The 17,446-nt window shown below is 40.0% G+C and overlaps 1 protein-coding gene across 1 annotated transcript in view; it reads left to right on the top strand.

Moving 5' to 3' along the window:
- ace2 (angiotensin I converting enzyme 2) overlaps positions 1 to 17,446 on the top strand; it is a 40,253-nt gene that overhangs the window by 17,785 nt on the left and 5,022 nt on the right. Inside the window, exons 2-14 of the mRNA XM_002938247.4 lie at positions 1,895 to 2,053; positions 2,733 to 2,826; positions 4,727 to 4,870; positions 5,810 to 5,922; positions 6,551 to 6,659; positions 6,952 to 7,049; positions 7,624 to 7,793; positions 8,735 to 8,961; positions 9,999 to 10,143; positions 11,057 to 11,155; positions 11,325 to 11,447; positions 11,941 to 12,119; positions 12,982 to 13,043. Coding sequence (XP_002938293.2) covers positions 1,895 to 2,053; positions 2,733 to 2,826; positions 4,727 to 4,870; positions 5,810 to 5,922; positions 6,551 to 6,659; positions 6,952 to 7,049; positions 7,624 to 7,793; positions 8,735 to 8,961; positions 9,999 to 10,143; positions 11,057 to 11,155; positions 11,325 to 11,447; positions 11,941 to 12,119; positions 12,982 to 13,043 — 1,722 coding nt within the window. The remainder of the gene's footprint in view (positions 1 to 1,894; positions 2,054 to 2,732; positions 2,827 to 4,726; positions 4,871 to 5,809; positions 5,923 to 6,550; positions 6,660 to 6,951; positions 7,050 to 7,623; positions 7,794 to 8,734; positions 8,962 to 9,998; positions 10,144 to 11,056; positions 11,156 to 11,324; positions 11,448 to 11,940; positions 12,120 to 12,981; positions 13,044 to 17,446) is intronic.

Raw genomic sequence — 17,446 nt, 5'->3', positions numbered from 1 at the left:
AGTCTATTTCTAATAGTCAAGTGCACAGTAGGGTAGATATGAGGATTATGAACCTACTCATCTGTATTATGTTCAGTATAAACTAAACATGTTCTTTGTACTTAGACATCAACATAATGTACAATTTGAAAAAAATTAAACCATACTTAATGGAGATATCCTCACTTTTATAGACACACAACCAAATAGGCTATAATCACAGCTATGGTCACATAATGCCCTCTAATGGCTCAGATTTTGAAACTTTTTTTTTTATAATTCAGACCCTTCAGTTATCATGGGCAGTGACAGTTTTGTAGCTCTTTGATCAGAGAATTCCAGACATTATAAATATGTGACTGGAGTTACCGCCAATCCGAAAGCTCTGATGTTAGATCAAGACAACCTGATGTCGATAGATTAGAGGTAAAAGCCTGCAACTGTCATCATCCCAAAATGACTGAAGCTTCAAAATGTGCTGTTCCAAAGGCCCTAATCAAAGAGAAACCCTGCCGAGGCTCTACTGATTTGCTAGGAGCTAGAGGAAACTAATTGCTACCTAGGAGGAAGGAGGGAGCTATGATATCAATAAAAAGAACACGTTTATTTTCACTTAAGGTGGCTATGGAAGGTTTGCTTTGCTACTTTATATTCTTTAAATATATATATATATTTTATTTTCTTATTTTTTTTATTTTTTTAATTCTTTCTAAAACCCAGATAACACACACAGATCAGGTTGCAATGCATTGCCTAAACCTTTGCACCATCAGATAATAATATATAAGTTTATATTTTTATGGTACATCTTGGCAAGCTTACAACTATTTCACAACGTCATTGTATGTACGTGGCACCAAAGAGCTAAAAGACACAATAGGACATCAGTTCCAGCTCCACTTTAGACCCTGACCCACTCCACCTTTTCTACCGTAGTTAAAAGGTATGAGCTAATAATTAAAGATATTTACATATTTTAAGACCTTTAGCTATAGGTGGTTTTAAAGTAAGTTTTATGTCACTTGGAGACATTTACAAGTTGAGCTATTAGTTCTATAACTGAATTCAGCTCCATAAATGTAGTAAATGGAATTTCTTTATATGTATGTGTAAACCTCCACTGACCTTTATTCGGTGTTACCTTCTCGTTTTGGCCCTCTGGGTGATTTAATTCTCACATCCCTACACTAAGAAGATCTGGCTCCATACTAGGCTGTACTAGAGCTTTACTTATAAGTAAGGTCAGATCAACCCAGAAATTTGTAGTACCACCTGTGGTCTTTTCTCCTATGTCAGTGCATCTCTCATTGCCTTGGCCCTTTCAGGGTCAATCTCAATGTACACACTGAGAGTCATACTTACCTTTAGCAGCTCCCAATTCACTAAATTTTCAAGGAGGCTCTATATGGCTCTTGTGCCAATAAGCCTTAGTTACGGTTCCTGAGAAACACAACCTAAAGTCACAAGCACACCCAAGGCTGATTTGGCAGTGCTTGACAACTGAGCCAAGCACTGCCAATACCCCAACTTTTCCTCCTACTCCTGGGTGGGAGGTATCACTAGAGTAGAGAGCTCTGCTGTGCTTGCCTATATAAAGTGAAAATTCATGTTAAAAAATGTAAGTATGGCTTATGCACACAGCTGGGGTTTGGTTATCTCCGTACAGCTTGGTGGAAACATCCCTTGGTCTATGCTCAACACCAAGTTTCCAGTTCAAGTGGAATAGAAAGTAGCTGCCAGGAGGGTCAGGCAACTTGAAGAATTTTATCAAAGCTAAGTGGTGCTAAAGGTCTCCAGAGATCAGTGATTGTCACCTAAAAAAATAGAGACCAGTTTTATTTGCAAAATAAAAAATTGCTGTTTTTGCAGGATGCATTTTTACTAAATACCATTTATCCGTTTGTTTGTACTTCAGAGCGAAGCAGGAGCCAAATGGTCAGCATTTTACACCAATGCAAGTAAAAATTCAGAAGCATTCAACAAAGATTATATAACAGACCCTAGCATCGAACTTCAGCTAATCTTCCTTTCAGAGAAGGGCTCAGCCATTTTGCCAGCGGAGAAATATACTAGAGTAAGTACCGCACAGCAACTTCAAACAGGCTTGCAGCTATCTCTGATACATACATGTACAGAGTCCTAACAGTTGCAATTAGTCTTCTACAGAGTAATGTCAAGTGAGTCTAGGTTGTAGCTTGGAAACAGAGTGGCTTTTTCCACCCTGGTAACCCTTCAGGTGCTGCCACCTAGTTTGTCAACTAGCCTCATGGCTGAAGCACTTCTAACCTCATCCCTTTAATACTGCCCACATATTGAATCCACATCCTACATAGCTGATTGGCAAGTAATTTAGATGCATGTTGCAGACTGAACTGATTTATGTGCAGCCTTGCAGTATTCATCTAAATGAATTGCTAACTAGCCATGCAGGACGTGGGTTCAATATTTGCCAGTATTAAATGGCTATGGTGGCAACCTTAGGTGCAGCAGCTTTACTCACTATCCCCCTTAATTGGATACCAAGAGTGACCAGAAAGTACATATCAAATTATACATTTAAGAAAGAGAAACTATTCTCCTGCAAATAAATGTGTTTTTTTTTTAGTAAAAGGCAATTTGAAATTTAAATCTGGATTCTTTTTATCACACACATATAAGACAGTATGGAGTCATAAAACTTTCCCCTCTCATTAAGTTGCCTTGAATACCAAATGATTGTGTCAGTCATGGTGATTGCATATTGTTTTCTCCAGCTCAATCAAGTTCTAAATGAAATGAGCACAATATACAGCACACACGCTGTCTGTAAACCAGATGGATCAAAGGAATGTTTGCCACTGGAACCAGGTAGGAAACGTTGTCTTGTACATTCTTTATTCAGTTTTTACAGAGTCGGACTGGGGTGTTCGAGGCCCATCAGGGCTGCTACTCTACGGGCCACCCGCACACTCACCCACCACCAGCCGGCTCACCCAACCCTTACCCCCCATGGGTGCACCTTATACTTACTTATGATCAGGGGGAAAAGAGCAGCCAGGGCGGGCAGCAGGGGAGCTTCAGGGGAGGGCAGGCGGGGATCATGTCTGGGTCAGCGGGGCCTACAAGGGCCAGGGCCCACCGGGCTTTTTCCCACTCTCCCACCAGCCTAGTCCAACCCTATATTTTGATATAATAATAGTAATAATAATAATAAAGTCATAAATAATGTGCAGAATGGTGCCACTAATACAATTTCTGATTACTTTGACAATGCCACAATGTACAGCTGCCCTGTTATGAATTTTAAAGGGGTTCTCCACCTTCAATATCCAAATCATTTTAAACCAATGTTTTCAGTGTTAGAAAATCCATTTTTCATAAAAAAAGTAAAAAGGCCACTGTAAAAGCTACTTTTTATTCATGTTACATCAGTCCATCTTCTGTCTCTCTGATCAGTTTTCTGAAGGGGTGGGAGTGGCCTATGTTGAACCTGACACGCTGAGAACTTCCTATATGTTTACATCATCACACCCAGGCTTTGCTCTTACTTTTTTCATATTGGACCAATTCACAGCGCTGGATTTGTGTTCGGGCACCCTGAGGCCACCCCCCCCCTCCCCGGGTGCGCATGCACGAAACATCCACTCCCCGCGGCAGAGAGCGCGAGCTCCCATACTCCCATACGGAGCAGTGGGGAGAGGTCCCCATTGCTCCGTATGGGAGCAAATTTTAGTTGCAGTGGGACAGCATGCCGCCCTAGGCCCGGGCCTTTGTGGCCTCTCCACAAATCCGGGCCTGCCAATTCATTGGCTGCTTGTCCACTCTAACCAGCTGCATAAATTAAAAGGTCATTGGTTAATTTCTCCCTTGCAATGGCATAGGCAAACAGACTCAGCATATCACAATCCAATATGCTCTGTCACAGGCACAGGAAGCAATGTCAGACTGACAGGAGACACAGCCAATAGCAGTTAAGTCTGCTGCCAGTACTAAGTAAAAAAGTGACTGTAGTGTTTATAGGGGTCACTGACTCCCCCCACCCCCGGGTGGCAAAGATTGTTCTATTAATGCAAACTGTTAGATTTGGGAATGTTGTTCAAAGGTGAACAGCCCCTTTAACAGAGTTATGTACAAGGAAACCCAAGAACATACCTCACCCAAAATTAAAAAATTGGCATGTTATTCCAAACCCAATCCAACTGGGCCACAGCTAGTTACAGCAAGCCTTGCCCTCAGTCCCAGCATCCTGGTATGCCCAATCTGACTGTTAGTGACTGCGAGCCGACTGTCCCACAGAAATACTGGGGTTTTAACTGTCAGCTGGATTGTATTATTTTAATTTATATGTCTTAGCAATAACTAGTTATTAACTAGAAATGTCTGCTTCTTTATAATTTCATGCCTTGTACTTGAAAAGCCTCAGTTAGTACAGGTATATGACCCATTATCCAGAATGCTTGGGACCAAGGATATTACAGATAAGGGGTCTTTCCGTAATTTGGATCTCCATACCTTAAGTCTACTAAAAAATCAATAAAACATTAAATAAACCCAATAGGATTGTTTTGCATCCAATAAGGATTATTTATATCTTAGTTGGGATCAATTTCAAGGTACTGTTTTATTATTACAGAGAAAAGGGGAGACAGGCTTTCTGTAATTCGGAGCTTTGTGGATATCAGGTTTCCGGATAAGGGATCCCATACCTGTACTAAAAAAAAGGGCATTATTCAAGTAGTAATTATTTAACCATTCATTGCAATAATAGGTCTGGACAAAATCATGGCTGAAAGCATTGATTATGAGGAAAGACTGTGGGCTTGGGAAGGTTGGAGAGCTGGAGCTGGAAAGAAAATGAGATCGTTGTATGAGGAATATGTTGATCTGGAAAATGAGGCTGCCCGTCTTAATGGTGAGTTATGTGTTCATTTATGAAATGTTTGCGGATGTGCAGGGTTCAAAAACAGAATGACGAAAATTAGATTTAAATTATTCAAAAACATTCTGATATTGCCCATTCCTTGATGTGTCATCTTGGTAATTAGTCCATTGGGGAAAAACATGGAAATGACAGGAATTGTCTCTGAAATGTTCTCTGGCTCTGGCACATTCAGATTAGTTCCATTTACATGTTCCATGCCTACCCTTCCCCACCTGGCCATGACTCCGGGCCGTATCCAAGTCTTACCTTCCTTCCTAATGATTGTGGGACTCCCAATGTCCTTACAGCTGACTCTGGGCTCCTTTTGTTGTTTGTAACTGACTAGATTATGCCACCAAGTGCCACCATTACAGAAGTGGCTACAATGGACAACTGTGGGATATTGTGAAAGATTTGGGATTTGGCTTCCTCCTTCCTACTCACTAACAACTTGTTCTATATATAGAAATACCTGTTTTATAACAGGTACAAGTTTGCTCCAGTTCTTGTAACCCACAAAAAGCAAACTCTGTAGGGAGCATATACTGGTCTGCTCTCTAAATACAAACATCTGATTGGCTGCTTTTGGTGAACATAACTGGAACAAATGTTGCACTTTTCATTTAATTAACCCAACAATTATCATAGCACTTACATACTTAAAACAGTTGTTACATATAACATACTAGTGTCTTGGTCAGACTGGCAAGTCATAAAGTGGGAGCAGTGGTTCTATGCACCAAAACATATGGGACACAGGTCACAGTATTATTATTAGTAGTAGTAGTAATGCATCTTATTTAAGATGAGATCAATAGAAGGAGAAATTTTATATTTTCCATAAGCCAAATTGCATTGTCATTTCCTAAAGAAAGTATACTCTTAATAATAAGAGTCTACGATTAATGAATTTTTTCTTTTGCCTTAAAGGTTATAATGACTATGGAGATTATTGGAGAGGAAACTATGAAACTCTGGCAACAGACATGTATGCCTACAGCCGTGATGATCTTATAAAGGATGTGGAAAGAACATACCAAGAGGTATCTCCATACCGACATGTTTCGTTTAAGAGCAGAATGGGAATATAGGATTAAAAAATAGGATTGGTTTGAGTAATCATTTTACTTAAGAGTCTTTTTTGAGGAGAAAAAGATATGACCCTTGCAATATATATTCTTCTATATCTAATTATCACCTCTGCCTATAACAGTAATGTCATATATGATGACTTTAACTTACCACTGTTGACTTTTTCTTCTAAAAGTTCTATTATGGCTAATTGTTGTTGAACTGCCTAATGGTCCTGCCATTCAGCAGCAGCTTTTCAGAAGTTCTCTCTGGCTAGGGCTTCTTCAGATCAGCAGATCAGCTTCCGTATCCTAAGAAAAAACGGAATGGAAGAGACATCCTTTTTTTTAAAAAAACTCTTTCTGTGGAGCCAAAACTTTGGACATGCCTTAACAAGACTAAACTGCTTCCTAGTTCAATTTGGCTCACTCATCCCCAGCAACACTAACAAAAATGTTCCTGCTGATATACTGAATCTAACCTAAACAGTTTAGGGAATCCAGTAGTAAAATGAATCAATGTTTCAGTAGTCAGTCTCAGTTAAGAAATGTCATGGCCAATCACACCGCAAAATTTGTATTTCTGTATTTGTGATTTTAGATACTACCACTCTACAAGGAACTACATGCATTTGTAAGAGGAAATCTGCAGCAAGTCTATGGTTCTCGGTACATCAGTGACTCTGGATGCCTTCCTGCTCATTTGCTTGGTATGCCCCTCACTGCTCACATTCACTTTCAACTGATGGCATTGTAATATGATGTTGCTATATTTATTTACTGAGTGTTCTAATTAACCCGATACCTGCAATTGTTGTGGTTTGTTCTTGGGGTCATATAGTGCCCAAAACATTGCAGCTTTTATAAGCAACACATGGCTTCTTTTCTGTTTTTCTTACATTTAAGTAATATTGATTTTGTACATTGTATACATATTGATGCTTTTTCCTCCCTCAGCCATTTGGTTTTGGAACATTATTGGGCTCTCTATCTGTGTTGCAGGTGATATGTGGGGAAGATTTTGGACAAATTTGTATCCTCTGATGGTCCCCTACCCAAACAAAGAAAGCATTGATGTGACTCCTACCATGGTAGCTCAGGTATAAAATGTTGTTGTTATTATGGCTACAACAAATTTGCAAAATAAACAAGTTTTTCAAAAATACCTATCTTGCTCTTATCTGTGTTGAAGCTAAAAATATATAAAAACTGAAATTTTACAAACAGAAATTGGGGAGAAGAAGTCAAAACAAGCTGTTGCTCACCTCTCATGTATGGTCCATATCCATAGCATCTAGTTGGGAATGGCTTCAGGTCCTACTGCAGAACATCATTAGACACCATTAGACAGAAAGGAAAAGAACCACATGTTAGGGAGGGGCTCCTACCTTCATGCAGCACTGCCAGCACCTCGATGACCATTTCCGGCTTTAACTATAAGTGTATCATAAAGTAGTTACACCACCTTAAAATGAAATATAGAGTCCTGAGCCATGTATCATTAGCCTAACAGTGACCATAGAATAATCCCCATTTCTATTTGTATCTTTTAATTAAGTACATGCTATACATACTATTGGAGCATATGGAAAGAGACAAATAGTATTACATAATTCAGATGATAACCACTGTAATGATAGCTTCCAATATAATATTATATTTTGTCGGTTTCAGGGATGGACGATAGAAAGAATGTTCAAGGAAGCAGAAATTTTCTTCAAGTCTGTTGACCTTTTTGCACTTAATGAAAACTTTTGGAATAATTCAATGCTAGAGGAGCCTAAAGATGGAAGACAAGTTGTGTGTCACCCTACAGCCTGGGATTTGGGAATGAATGACTTCAGGTACCAATTACAGTTGTATTGGGGGATTAATAGCTTCTGGAAAGAAAATGTGGCTGTGGGATAGCAGGTATAGTAGGGAGAGATGGTGCCTATATTAGCAGTGGGATAATAGCCTCTGGGAGGGGACTGGGGCTGTGGGATAGCAGGTATAGTAGGGAGAGATGGTGCCTATAGTAGCAGTGGGGGGATAATAGCCTCTGGGAAGGGACTGGGGCTGTGGGATAGCAGGTATCGTAGGGAGAGATGGTGCCTATAGTAGCAGTGGGGGGATAATAGCCTCTGGGAAGGGACTGTGGCTGTGGGATAGCAGGTATAGTAGGGAGAGATGGTGCCTATAGTAGCAGTGGGGGGATAATAGCCTCTGGGAAGGGACTGGGGCTGTGGGATAGCGGTTATAGTAGGGAGAGGTGGGGCCTATAGTAGCAGTGGGGGGATAATAGCCTCTGGGAAGGGACTGTGGCTGTGGGATAGCAGGTATAGTAGGGAGAGATGGTGCCTATAGTAGCAGTGGGGGGATAATAGCCTCTGGGAAGGGACTGTGGCTGTGGGATAGCAGGTATAGTAGCGAGAGATGGTGCCTATAGTAGCAGTGGGGGGATAATAGCCTCTGGGAAGGGACTGGGGCTGTGGGATAGCAGGTATAGTAGGGAGAGATGGTGCCTATAGTAGCAGTGGGGGGATAATAGCCTCTGGGAAGGGACTGTGGCTGTGGGATAGCGGGTATAGTAGGGAGAGATGGTGCCTATAGTAGCAGTTGGGGGATAATAGCCTCTGGGAAGGGACTGCGGTTGTGGGATAACAGAGATGGTGGGATGTTGCCTATAGTAAGCTATAGTGGAATGGCTTGTAAGCACCATAATGCTCATTGTTTAGGTAGTGCAATATTTTACTCTATATTGTATTCCAGTTCTCTGTGCAAATTAACTCTTTTTTACTTTTAGAATCAAGATGTGCACAAAGGTGAATATGGAAGACTTCCTTACAGTACACCACGAACTGGGACACATTCAGTATGATATGGCATATGCTAAGCAGCCTTTCATGTTGCGGGATGGTGCCAATGAAGGTTTCCATGAGGCTGTTGGGGAGATTATGTCCCTGTCTGCAGCTACCCCAAAGCATCTCAAGCATCTCAAACTACTGGATGCAAACTTTGTAGAAGATCAGGGTAAGTATACTTACTGGTAAATATTAGTAGGGCAATAGGATTGATGTTATACAAAGGATTTTCATAGGGTTCATTTACAAATTCAAGGTACAGTGCAAAATAAGTGCAAAATAAGTACAGGTATAGGATCTGTTATCCAGAATGCTCGGGACCAAGGGTATTCCGGATAAGGGGTCTTTCCGTAATTTGGATCTCCATACCTTAAGTCTACTAAAAAATCAATAAAACATTAATTAAACCCAATAGGATTGTTCTGCACCCAAAAATGATTATTTATATCTTAGTTGGGATCAATTACAAGGTACTGTTTTATTACTACAGAGAAAAAGGGAATCAGTTTTAAAATTCTAATTTATTTTATTAAAATGGAGTCTATGGGAGACGGGCTTTCCGTAATTCAGAGCTTTCTGGATAACGGGTTTCCGGATAAGGGATCCCATACCTGTACAAAAATAGATACCAAATTGGTACTGGCACCACAGTGTGCTCCACTATACTTGCAGTGTGCACCCATACTCAAATTACATCAGCTTTGCTGTATTAAGTGCAAAGTACAGGGTGCTGGCACCATGTATATCACCATTCAGGAACTGACACAACATAAACATGGTACACCCTTAGAGGTACCAATGGCTGCTGGCTCAATAGAATAATTCTGAACATCGATGTTAGAAAGGGAAAGAGCCACCTGTACGTATAGAAGAGATGCCACCCTAACCTTGAGATCCTGACATAGACATATATTGTATTATGTTGGTGAAAGTTTGGTGTTCCTTTTTACAAGAAACATCTGCTGTATCTTTCAGAAGATGCACTTGAGAATTTTACTTAGATAAAATTAAATTTTCAAATGTTTTTGGCTCATGTCATCATATTTCATATTTATCAGGAAAATGATTCTGCTGCTTTTATCTGCTTTCGTTTTAACTTTCTTAGAAAGATGTACTTTTATGAACCACATCTATTTTCTGTATAAATATGTATGCTTTCCTTGTGTTGCCTCCTAAGTGATATCTATTGTTTCATTTTCCATTTAGAGACAGAAATTAATTTCTTATTCCGACAAGCACTGGCCATCGTTGGCACATTACCTTTCACCTATATGCTGGAGCAGTGGAGATGGAAAGTGTTCAGAGGAGAAATCCCTAAGGACCAATGGATGAAAACCTGGTGGCAGATGAAGTAAGAGTAGACAACAATATCCAACAACCAATAACACTTTATATTTGCTTTTCAACAGCTTTTTCCAGATACATATATGCCCTATAATATAATTTGTTATTGAATTAGCAAAAATAAAACAAACAGTTGCATAATAAACAAAGTAGAGTTGTGAACAGAGCTCCTTCAGCTGATACATCCTTGCAGTTTGGTGCTTAGCAAAATATATATAGTGGATTTATTTCTAGAGAAACACCTGAATCATCATAGCACATGCCCAAGCATGATAAAGTTGGTAGGATCAATGTAATGCTCTAGGAATCAATCTAGACAGTCTAAGTTGTCTACATCTTACATCATGCATATGAGCACCTATAGAAACTCAGTAGATATTTGCCTGAGGCCTGCTTCAGTGTGGAGGAGGCTGTAAGGCTCATTGCTGCTGCTGTGTAAGTAAAAGGTGTGGCCCAGACCAGGAAATAGTCATTATGGTCTTTAGCGCTTTTTAGGTATGGGGGTTATTAAATGTAGAACAATTGGTATAAAACATTTGAACGCTAGTATGCCACTGTTACTTTCTCAAGGCTTTCTGAGATGCCATCTCAAGGATTCAGGTAGTATAAAACCTATGGACAAGACTGGTATGCTGGTGGCATAAATTGACTGATGACTATTGGCAATGATGTTCCCTTGTGGCCAATACATTAACATTTGCGAGTATTGCAAAATGACCATGAAATAGGACAACTGCTCATCTCCACTGTTTCTTCTGTGTCTGTTGATCATCAACAATTGCCAGCTTTCTCCAGCAGCTATTAGCTATGGATTAGAGCTGACATTTAGTAAAAAACTAGAAAGTCAAAACTATGTGGCAGTAATTCAGTCTATAATTATTTAAAATCCGAACATTCATTTTGTGTTTTCTTTACTTCAGACGAGAACTAGTTGGAGTGGTGGAACCTGTCCCACATGATGAAACCTACTGTGACCCGCCAGCTCTTTTTCACGTGTCCAATGACTATTCATTTATTAGGTATGGTTCTGAGCAGAGAATAGTATTGGTTTAGTATAGTATTTAGTTATAGTATATAAAGCAATATAGACAGAATGCAATATATCATCTATGAAAGCTGATACCAGTGAATTCCATTGCCATCATGACTGAGCCCAAAAGCTCAAAAAAACCTCTGTTTCATATACAGGTATTACACAAGAACTATTTACCAGTTCCAGTTCCAAGATGCCCTCTGCAAGGCCGCAGGACATGTAGGTCCACTCCATACATGTGACATTACTAACTCAAAAGAAGCTGGAGCAAAACTAAGGTGAGAAACACTCAACATTCTGAATTAAGGACAACGTGACACCTCCATTTTACACAGGTCATGCCCAATTACACCTATCCACAATCTTTATATAGTATAACCCTCAATCTCAATTGTATTTACATGTATTTACATTGCTTTGGCGAGGTTGCCAAACAAGCAGAACTTTTACAGATATGCCCACCTTGAGGTAGGCTGTATCTGGCTGATCCCATCACTTGGCCTAAGGGACAAACTGTAGGATCACAAAGCAGTACAACAGGCCATCGGGTCAAGGACTCCATCTATGAGCTAATGCGTTCTTCACCCCAGCGGGATTTTTAAACCTGACCAATTTTCTAGCAGATATCAGTTGGGAAGGCCTCTCAGAGGGCCCCATACACAGGTCACAAGTTGCCAGCACAGTCTTGTTATATATTTTATACACAATGAAAAGAAAACCTTTTAATTCAAATGAAATTAAAGTTTATTTGTCTGTGTTGATTTTTTCTAGAGCTATGTTGGAGCTTGGCAAAGCTAAGTCCTGGACTGAAGCACTACAAAGCATTACAGGAGGAGTAAAAATGGATTCCCAACCACTTCTTAAATACTTTGAGCCATTATTTGTATGGCTACAGAAGAATAATGAGGAAAATAGAAGACAGAGTACCTGGAACACAGCATGGTCTCCATGTATGTTGAGATTAACGGAGCTTGTTACCAGTTTCTGTATGCTCCCAATTAATGTGGCATGCCTGGCTGCTTTATGTGGCCCGTGGTGACTGTGCCTGACAGCACCATTTGCCTGACTGTGCCACTCTAGTCCCAGTGGCGCTCCAAGTGGCCGCTTATATTCTGCAAACTGTAAGCAGCCGCTTGAAACGCCACTGGGTCAGGCGATTGGTGCTGTCAGGCACAGTCACCACGGGCCATATAAAACTGCCAGGCAGGCCTGATTCAGCACACGGGCCTTTTGTTTAGCACATGTGGTGTAAGGGAAGAGAGGCTTCATTATACTGTATATTCTTTAAAGTCCACTTTATTTGACATTTCCTTTGAGTTGTTAATACTACCATCTTTCTCTAAATACACTGCATATTGTATCTTTCAGTTATCTTCATAGTATCCCAGTCCATCTTAAGGGCTCTGGCACACGGGGAGATTAGTCGCCCGCAACAAGTCTCCTTGTTCGCGGGCGACTAATCTCCCCATGTGCCAGAGCCCTAATGCAACAGTTGTTACTTACACACGACTGATATATTATCTACTATATAAAATGTTTTTGTTTAAAGGGGTAGATAACGTTTAGTTAATATTTAGTGTGTTATAAAATGCCCTATTCTTAGCAATGTTTCAACTGGTTTTCATTTTATTGTGCTTTTTGAATTATATGCCTTCTACTGCCACATTCCATCTTAATTTATGAAGAGTTTTGAGTAGAATTATTTTATCTTTCTTATTTATATAGCATATATCCCTGTAAATACACTTGTGTCTTGTCCGTCTGCAGTTGTGGTATGCTAAAATAATGTAATACTATCGTTTTTATTTGTAGTCTCAGAGGCTGAGTCCATTAAAGTCAGGATCAGTCTAATATCTGGCCTAGGAGACAATGCGGTAAGTAGAAATGTGTTAGTATATTTCAGTTATTCGGATCAAAACTAAATTTCTATTTAGATAGTCGCACTTTGATATGAATATAATAAAATAAGGCCCAATTCTTATCAACACAAGGAAACAGGAAATGCAGAGGGATCACACATCACATAACTGTTACCAAGGGGCACCAAATTGCTGATCACCGTTTGAATTCAAATTTTTGCTGTGATTTGAATTATTTGCACTTTTTTTAAAAAGTTTGAATTAGGGCTTTTCAAAACTCAAATGTTTAATATTTGTTTAAGCACAAACAACTCAAACTTGGCATCTAAAAGCTTGTGAGCTTGTTTATTTAGAAGTTAATGGGAGTTGCCATGGGCAAAATGTAAGCATTTTTTTTCAGTACAAGTGTTCTTTGAGAGTTTGTAAGACCCATTGAAAATGGTACGTGAAATGTGAATTTGATGCATTTGAGTTTTCCTTTAACCATTCAAATTGATCAAGTTTTTCTTATTCGATTTTCTGAAATAACTAAGCAAACATTCGGGTTTAATAAAATGCACACATTCTCATTTTTACAAATATGCCTTGTCTATTGCAATTAAACATTGTTATGTTAATATAATGCATTTATTAATGGAATATGAATAGTTTAAAACTAACACCATCTAATTGCCCCTGGAATATGTGTTCTTGTCTTAAAGGAATACAGGTATAAGACCCGTTATCCAGAATGCTCGGGACCAAGGGTATTCTGGATATTCCGGTCTTTACGTAACTTGGATCTCCATACCTTAAGTCTACTAAAAAATGAATAAAACATTAATTAAACCCAATAGGATTGTTTTGCATCCAATAAGGATTAATTATATCTTAGTTGGGATCAAGTACAGGTTCTGTTTTGTTATTACAGAGAAAAGGGAATCATTTAACCATTAAATAAACCCAATAGGGCTGTTCTGCCCCCAATAAGGGGTAATTATATCTTAGTTGGGATCAAGTACAGGTACTGTTTTATTATTACAGAGAAAAGGGAATCATTTAACCATGAAATAAACCCAATAGGGCTGTTCTGCCCCCAATAAGGGGTAATTATATCTTAGTTGGGATCAAGTACAGGTACTGTTTTATTATTACAGAGAAAAGGGAATAATTTAACCATTAAATAAATCCAATAGGGCTGTTCTGCCCCCAATAAGGGGTAATTATATCTTAGTTGGGATCAAGTACAGGTACTGTTTTATTATTACAGAGAAAAAGGGAATCAGTTTTAAAATTCTGAATTATTTGATTAAATGGAGTCTATGGGAGATGGCCTTTCCGTAATTTGGAGCTTTCTGGATAACGGGTTTCCGGATAAGGGATCCCATACCTGTACTGTCAAGGGAAAACATGTTTTCAAAACACATTTTACTGAATTCTTTTTGCATAAAAACAAAACTTTGAATGATAATGAATCAGACCTACTTGTAAATTATGTGCAAATGCTAAAAGGCATATTCAAAACATTATTTTGCTTTCATCAGTAAGTTGCTACTAATTTTATCTTATAAGCAAGGGCATCAAATCTTTCATATTTTCTTTTAATGAACAAGTGATACATTTGTATGGAACAGATTGCAGTTAGAGTATATCAGTTTAGCTTTGAGGAACCATCTGTTAGACATGGAGATGAGAGAGAAGTGAGAAATACGTGTCAAACTGTTGTGATTCTAGACATTAGTGTTTAGTTATATACGTTCCAGAGCCAACAGACAAATGGCTTTGAATTTGTCTGAATTATAGACCTAACACTATAATTGGAACAGAGACTGGCCTTAAACAGTATAAAACAGTATCACAGTTGTAAGGGATTAGATGGGCGGTGAGTCCTTAAGGAAAAGATCAGCTATTGTGACCAGTCAGGAACAGGACAGGTAGGAGCAGGGGGGAGCGGGTGAAAAGACAAGAACAGGACAGAATGGGCAAAGATTAGGTGGCATAGACCCAAGGACAGGAGAGAGAGCAAAGTGAATCAGAGTGAGGTCAAGGAAGGGTTAAATAGGACTGACCAATTTGCTGAACAATAAAGTTGCTGGGTTGTGATAAGAAGGGCAAGGTGAAAACCTGAGAATAAATGAGGACGAGAGTAAATCAGAGATAAGGGAACTCACCAGCTTCTCACAGAGAGTGGCCAGAAACCTGTAGGTCCCTGGCTGGAATCCCAGCCAATTCTATCAATGGTATTACCAAGCAGTGCAGATTTTGCTCAGGGGCCCCTCATTGCTAAAAACCAACACCAGTTTCCTAATCCCATCCTTTATACATTTGGCCCTTGTATGTGGGACTGTACTAAAAGATTGTGTACACTAGCCTCTTAAGGTCCTTGGATTCTAGGTGCTTGCTATTTTTATTGGTTTATAGTAATTAGGTACTGTTTCATTGGCACACAGATTAAATCTGAATTTGCATTTAACATTAATGTAATACACAAATAACATAGTAACACAATACGTTAGGTTAAAAAAAAAACAAGTGTCCATCAAGTTTAACCTCATATGCCTATATATAACCTGCCTAACTGCTAGTTGATCCAGAGGAAGGCAAAGATCTGAAGCCTCTCTAATTTGCCGCAGAGGAGTTACAATTCCTTCCTGGCTCCAAGATGGCAATCGGACCAGTCCCTGGGGCAACTTGTACTAAGAGCTATCTCCCATACCCCTGTATTCCCTCACTTGTACTGAGAGCTATCTCCCATACCCCTGTATTCCCTCACTTGTACTGAGAGCTATCTCCCCTACCCCTGTATTCCCTCACTTGTACTGAGAGCTATCTCCCATACCCCTGTATTCCCTCACTTGTACTGAGAGCTATCTCCCATACCCCTGTATTCCCTCACTTGTACTGAGAGCTATCTCCCATAACCCTGTATTCCCTCACTTGTACTGAGAGCTATCTCCCATATCCCTGTATTCCCTCACTTGTACTGAGAGCTATCTCCCCTACCCCTGTATTCCCTCACTTGTACTGAGATCTATCTCCCCTACCCCTGTATTCCCTCACTTGTACTGAGAGCTATCTCCCATACCCCTGTATTCCCTCACTTGTACTGAGAGCTATCTCCCCTACCCCTGTATTCCCTCACTTGTACTGAGAGCTATCTCCCCTACCCCTGTATTCCCTCACTTGTACTGAGAGCTATCCCCCCTACCCCTGTATTCCCTCACTTGTACTATGAGCTATCTCCCATACCCCTGTATTCCCTCACTTGTACTGAGAGCTATCTCCCCTACCCCTGTATTCCCTCACTTGTACTGAGAGCTATCTCCCATAACCCTGTATTCCCTCACTTGTACTGAGAGCTATCTCCCATACCCCTGTATTCCCTCACTTGTACTGAGAGCTATCTCCCATACCCCTGTATTCCCTCACTTGTACTGAGAGCTATCTCCCATAACCCTGTATTCCCTCACTTGTACTGAGAGCTATCTCCCATACCCCTGTATTCCCTCACTTGTACTGAGAGCTATCTCCCATACCCCTGTATTCCCTCACTTGTACTGAGAGCTATCTCCCATAACCCTGTATTCCCTCACTTGTACTGAGAGCTATCTCCCATAACCCTGTATTCCCTCACTAGTACTAAGAGCTATCTCCCATAACCCTGTATTCCCTCACTTGCTAAGAATCCATCCAGCCCCTTCTTAAAGCTATATAATGTATCAGCCAGTACAACTGATTCGGGGAGGGAATCCCACAACTTCCCAGCTCTCACTGTAACAAATCCTTTCCCATTATTCAGACAGAACCTCCTTTTTTCTTATCGGAATGGCAAGTGCCCCAAATATAGTTTCTATTTCAAGCAGGAGCCCCATTACTTGGGCACAGTTAAGTAAGAATTTAGTTTGTTGAAGTAAATGTTCAGAAACAATATTTGGCTCTACTTTCTTCAAAATTCTTAAAATGGCAAAATCCCAAAACTTGCCAAATGTTTTTTTTTTAACAGCAAATGTGCAGCAATTAAGTGGACTGGATATTGGTGAACCCATAGCAGTTCCAGCCAGGCCCAGACAGGCAATCTGTGGGTTCTGGTAAATACCAGAGGGGCTGCTGTAAGGCTGATGCCACACGTGGCGTTTTTACGCTGCGTATTTTCTAATTCTCTCGGCGGCTGAAAAACGCCTGATATCATCATCCATAGAAATAGCTTGAAAAGACGCAAAGCAAACCACACAATGCGGAAATACGCTAGAAAACGCTTTAGCACAGATTTTTCAAGCGTAGGCCGAAATACGCCAGTACTTGCTCCAATGTATATGCAAAGGCAGCTGCCAGACCTAGCGGAAATACGCAGCGTTTTTTGCTATTTCGCACTATTAGCACCATGGCAACGGGATTTGCTTACATCACCAGTACTAGGCTGAAAACCGCCATGTGTGGCT

This window comes from Xenopus tropicalis, chromosome 2 (assembly GCF_000004195.4).
Source record: "Xenopus tropicalis strain Nigerian chromosome 2, UCB_Xtro_10.0, whole genome shotgun sequence".
NCBI lineage: Eukaryota > Metazoa > Chordata > Amphibia > Anura > Pipidae > Xenopus > Xenopus tropicalis.
This window is presented reverse-complemented; position numbering and strand designations above follow the sequence as displayed.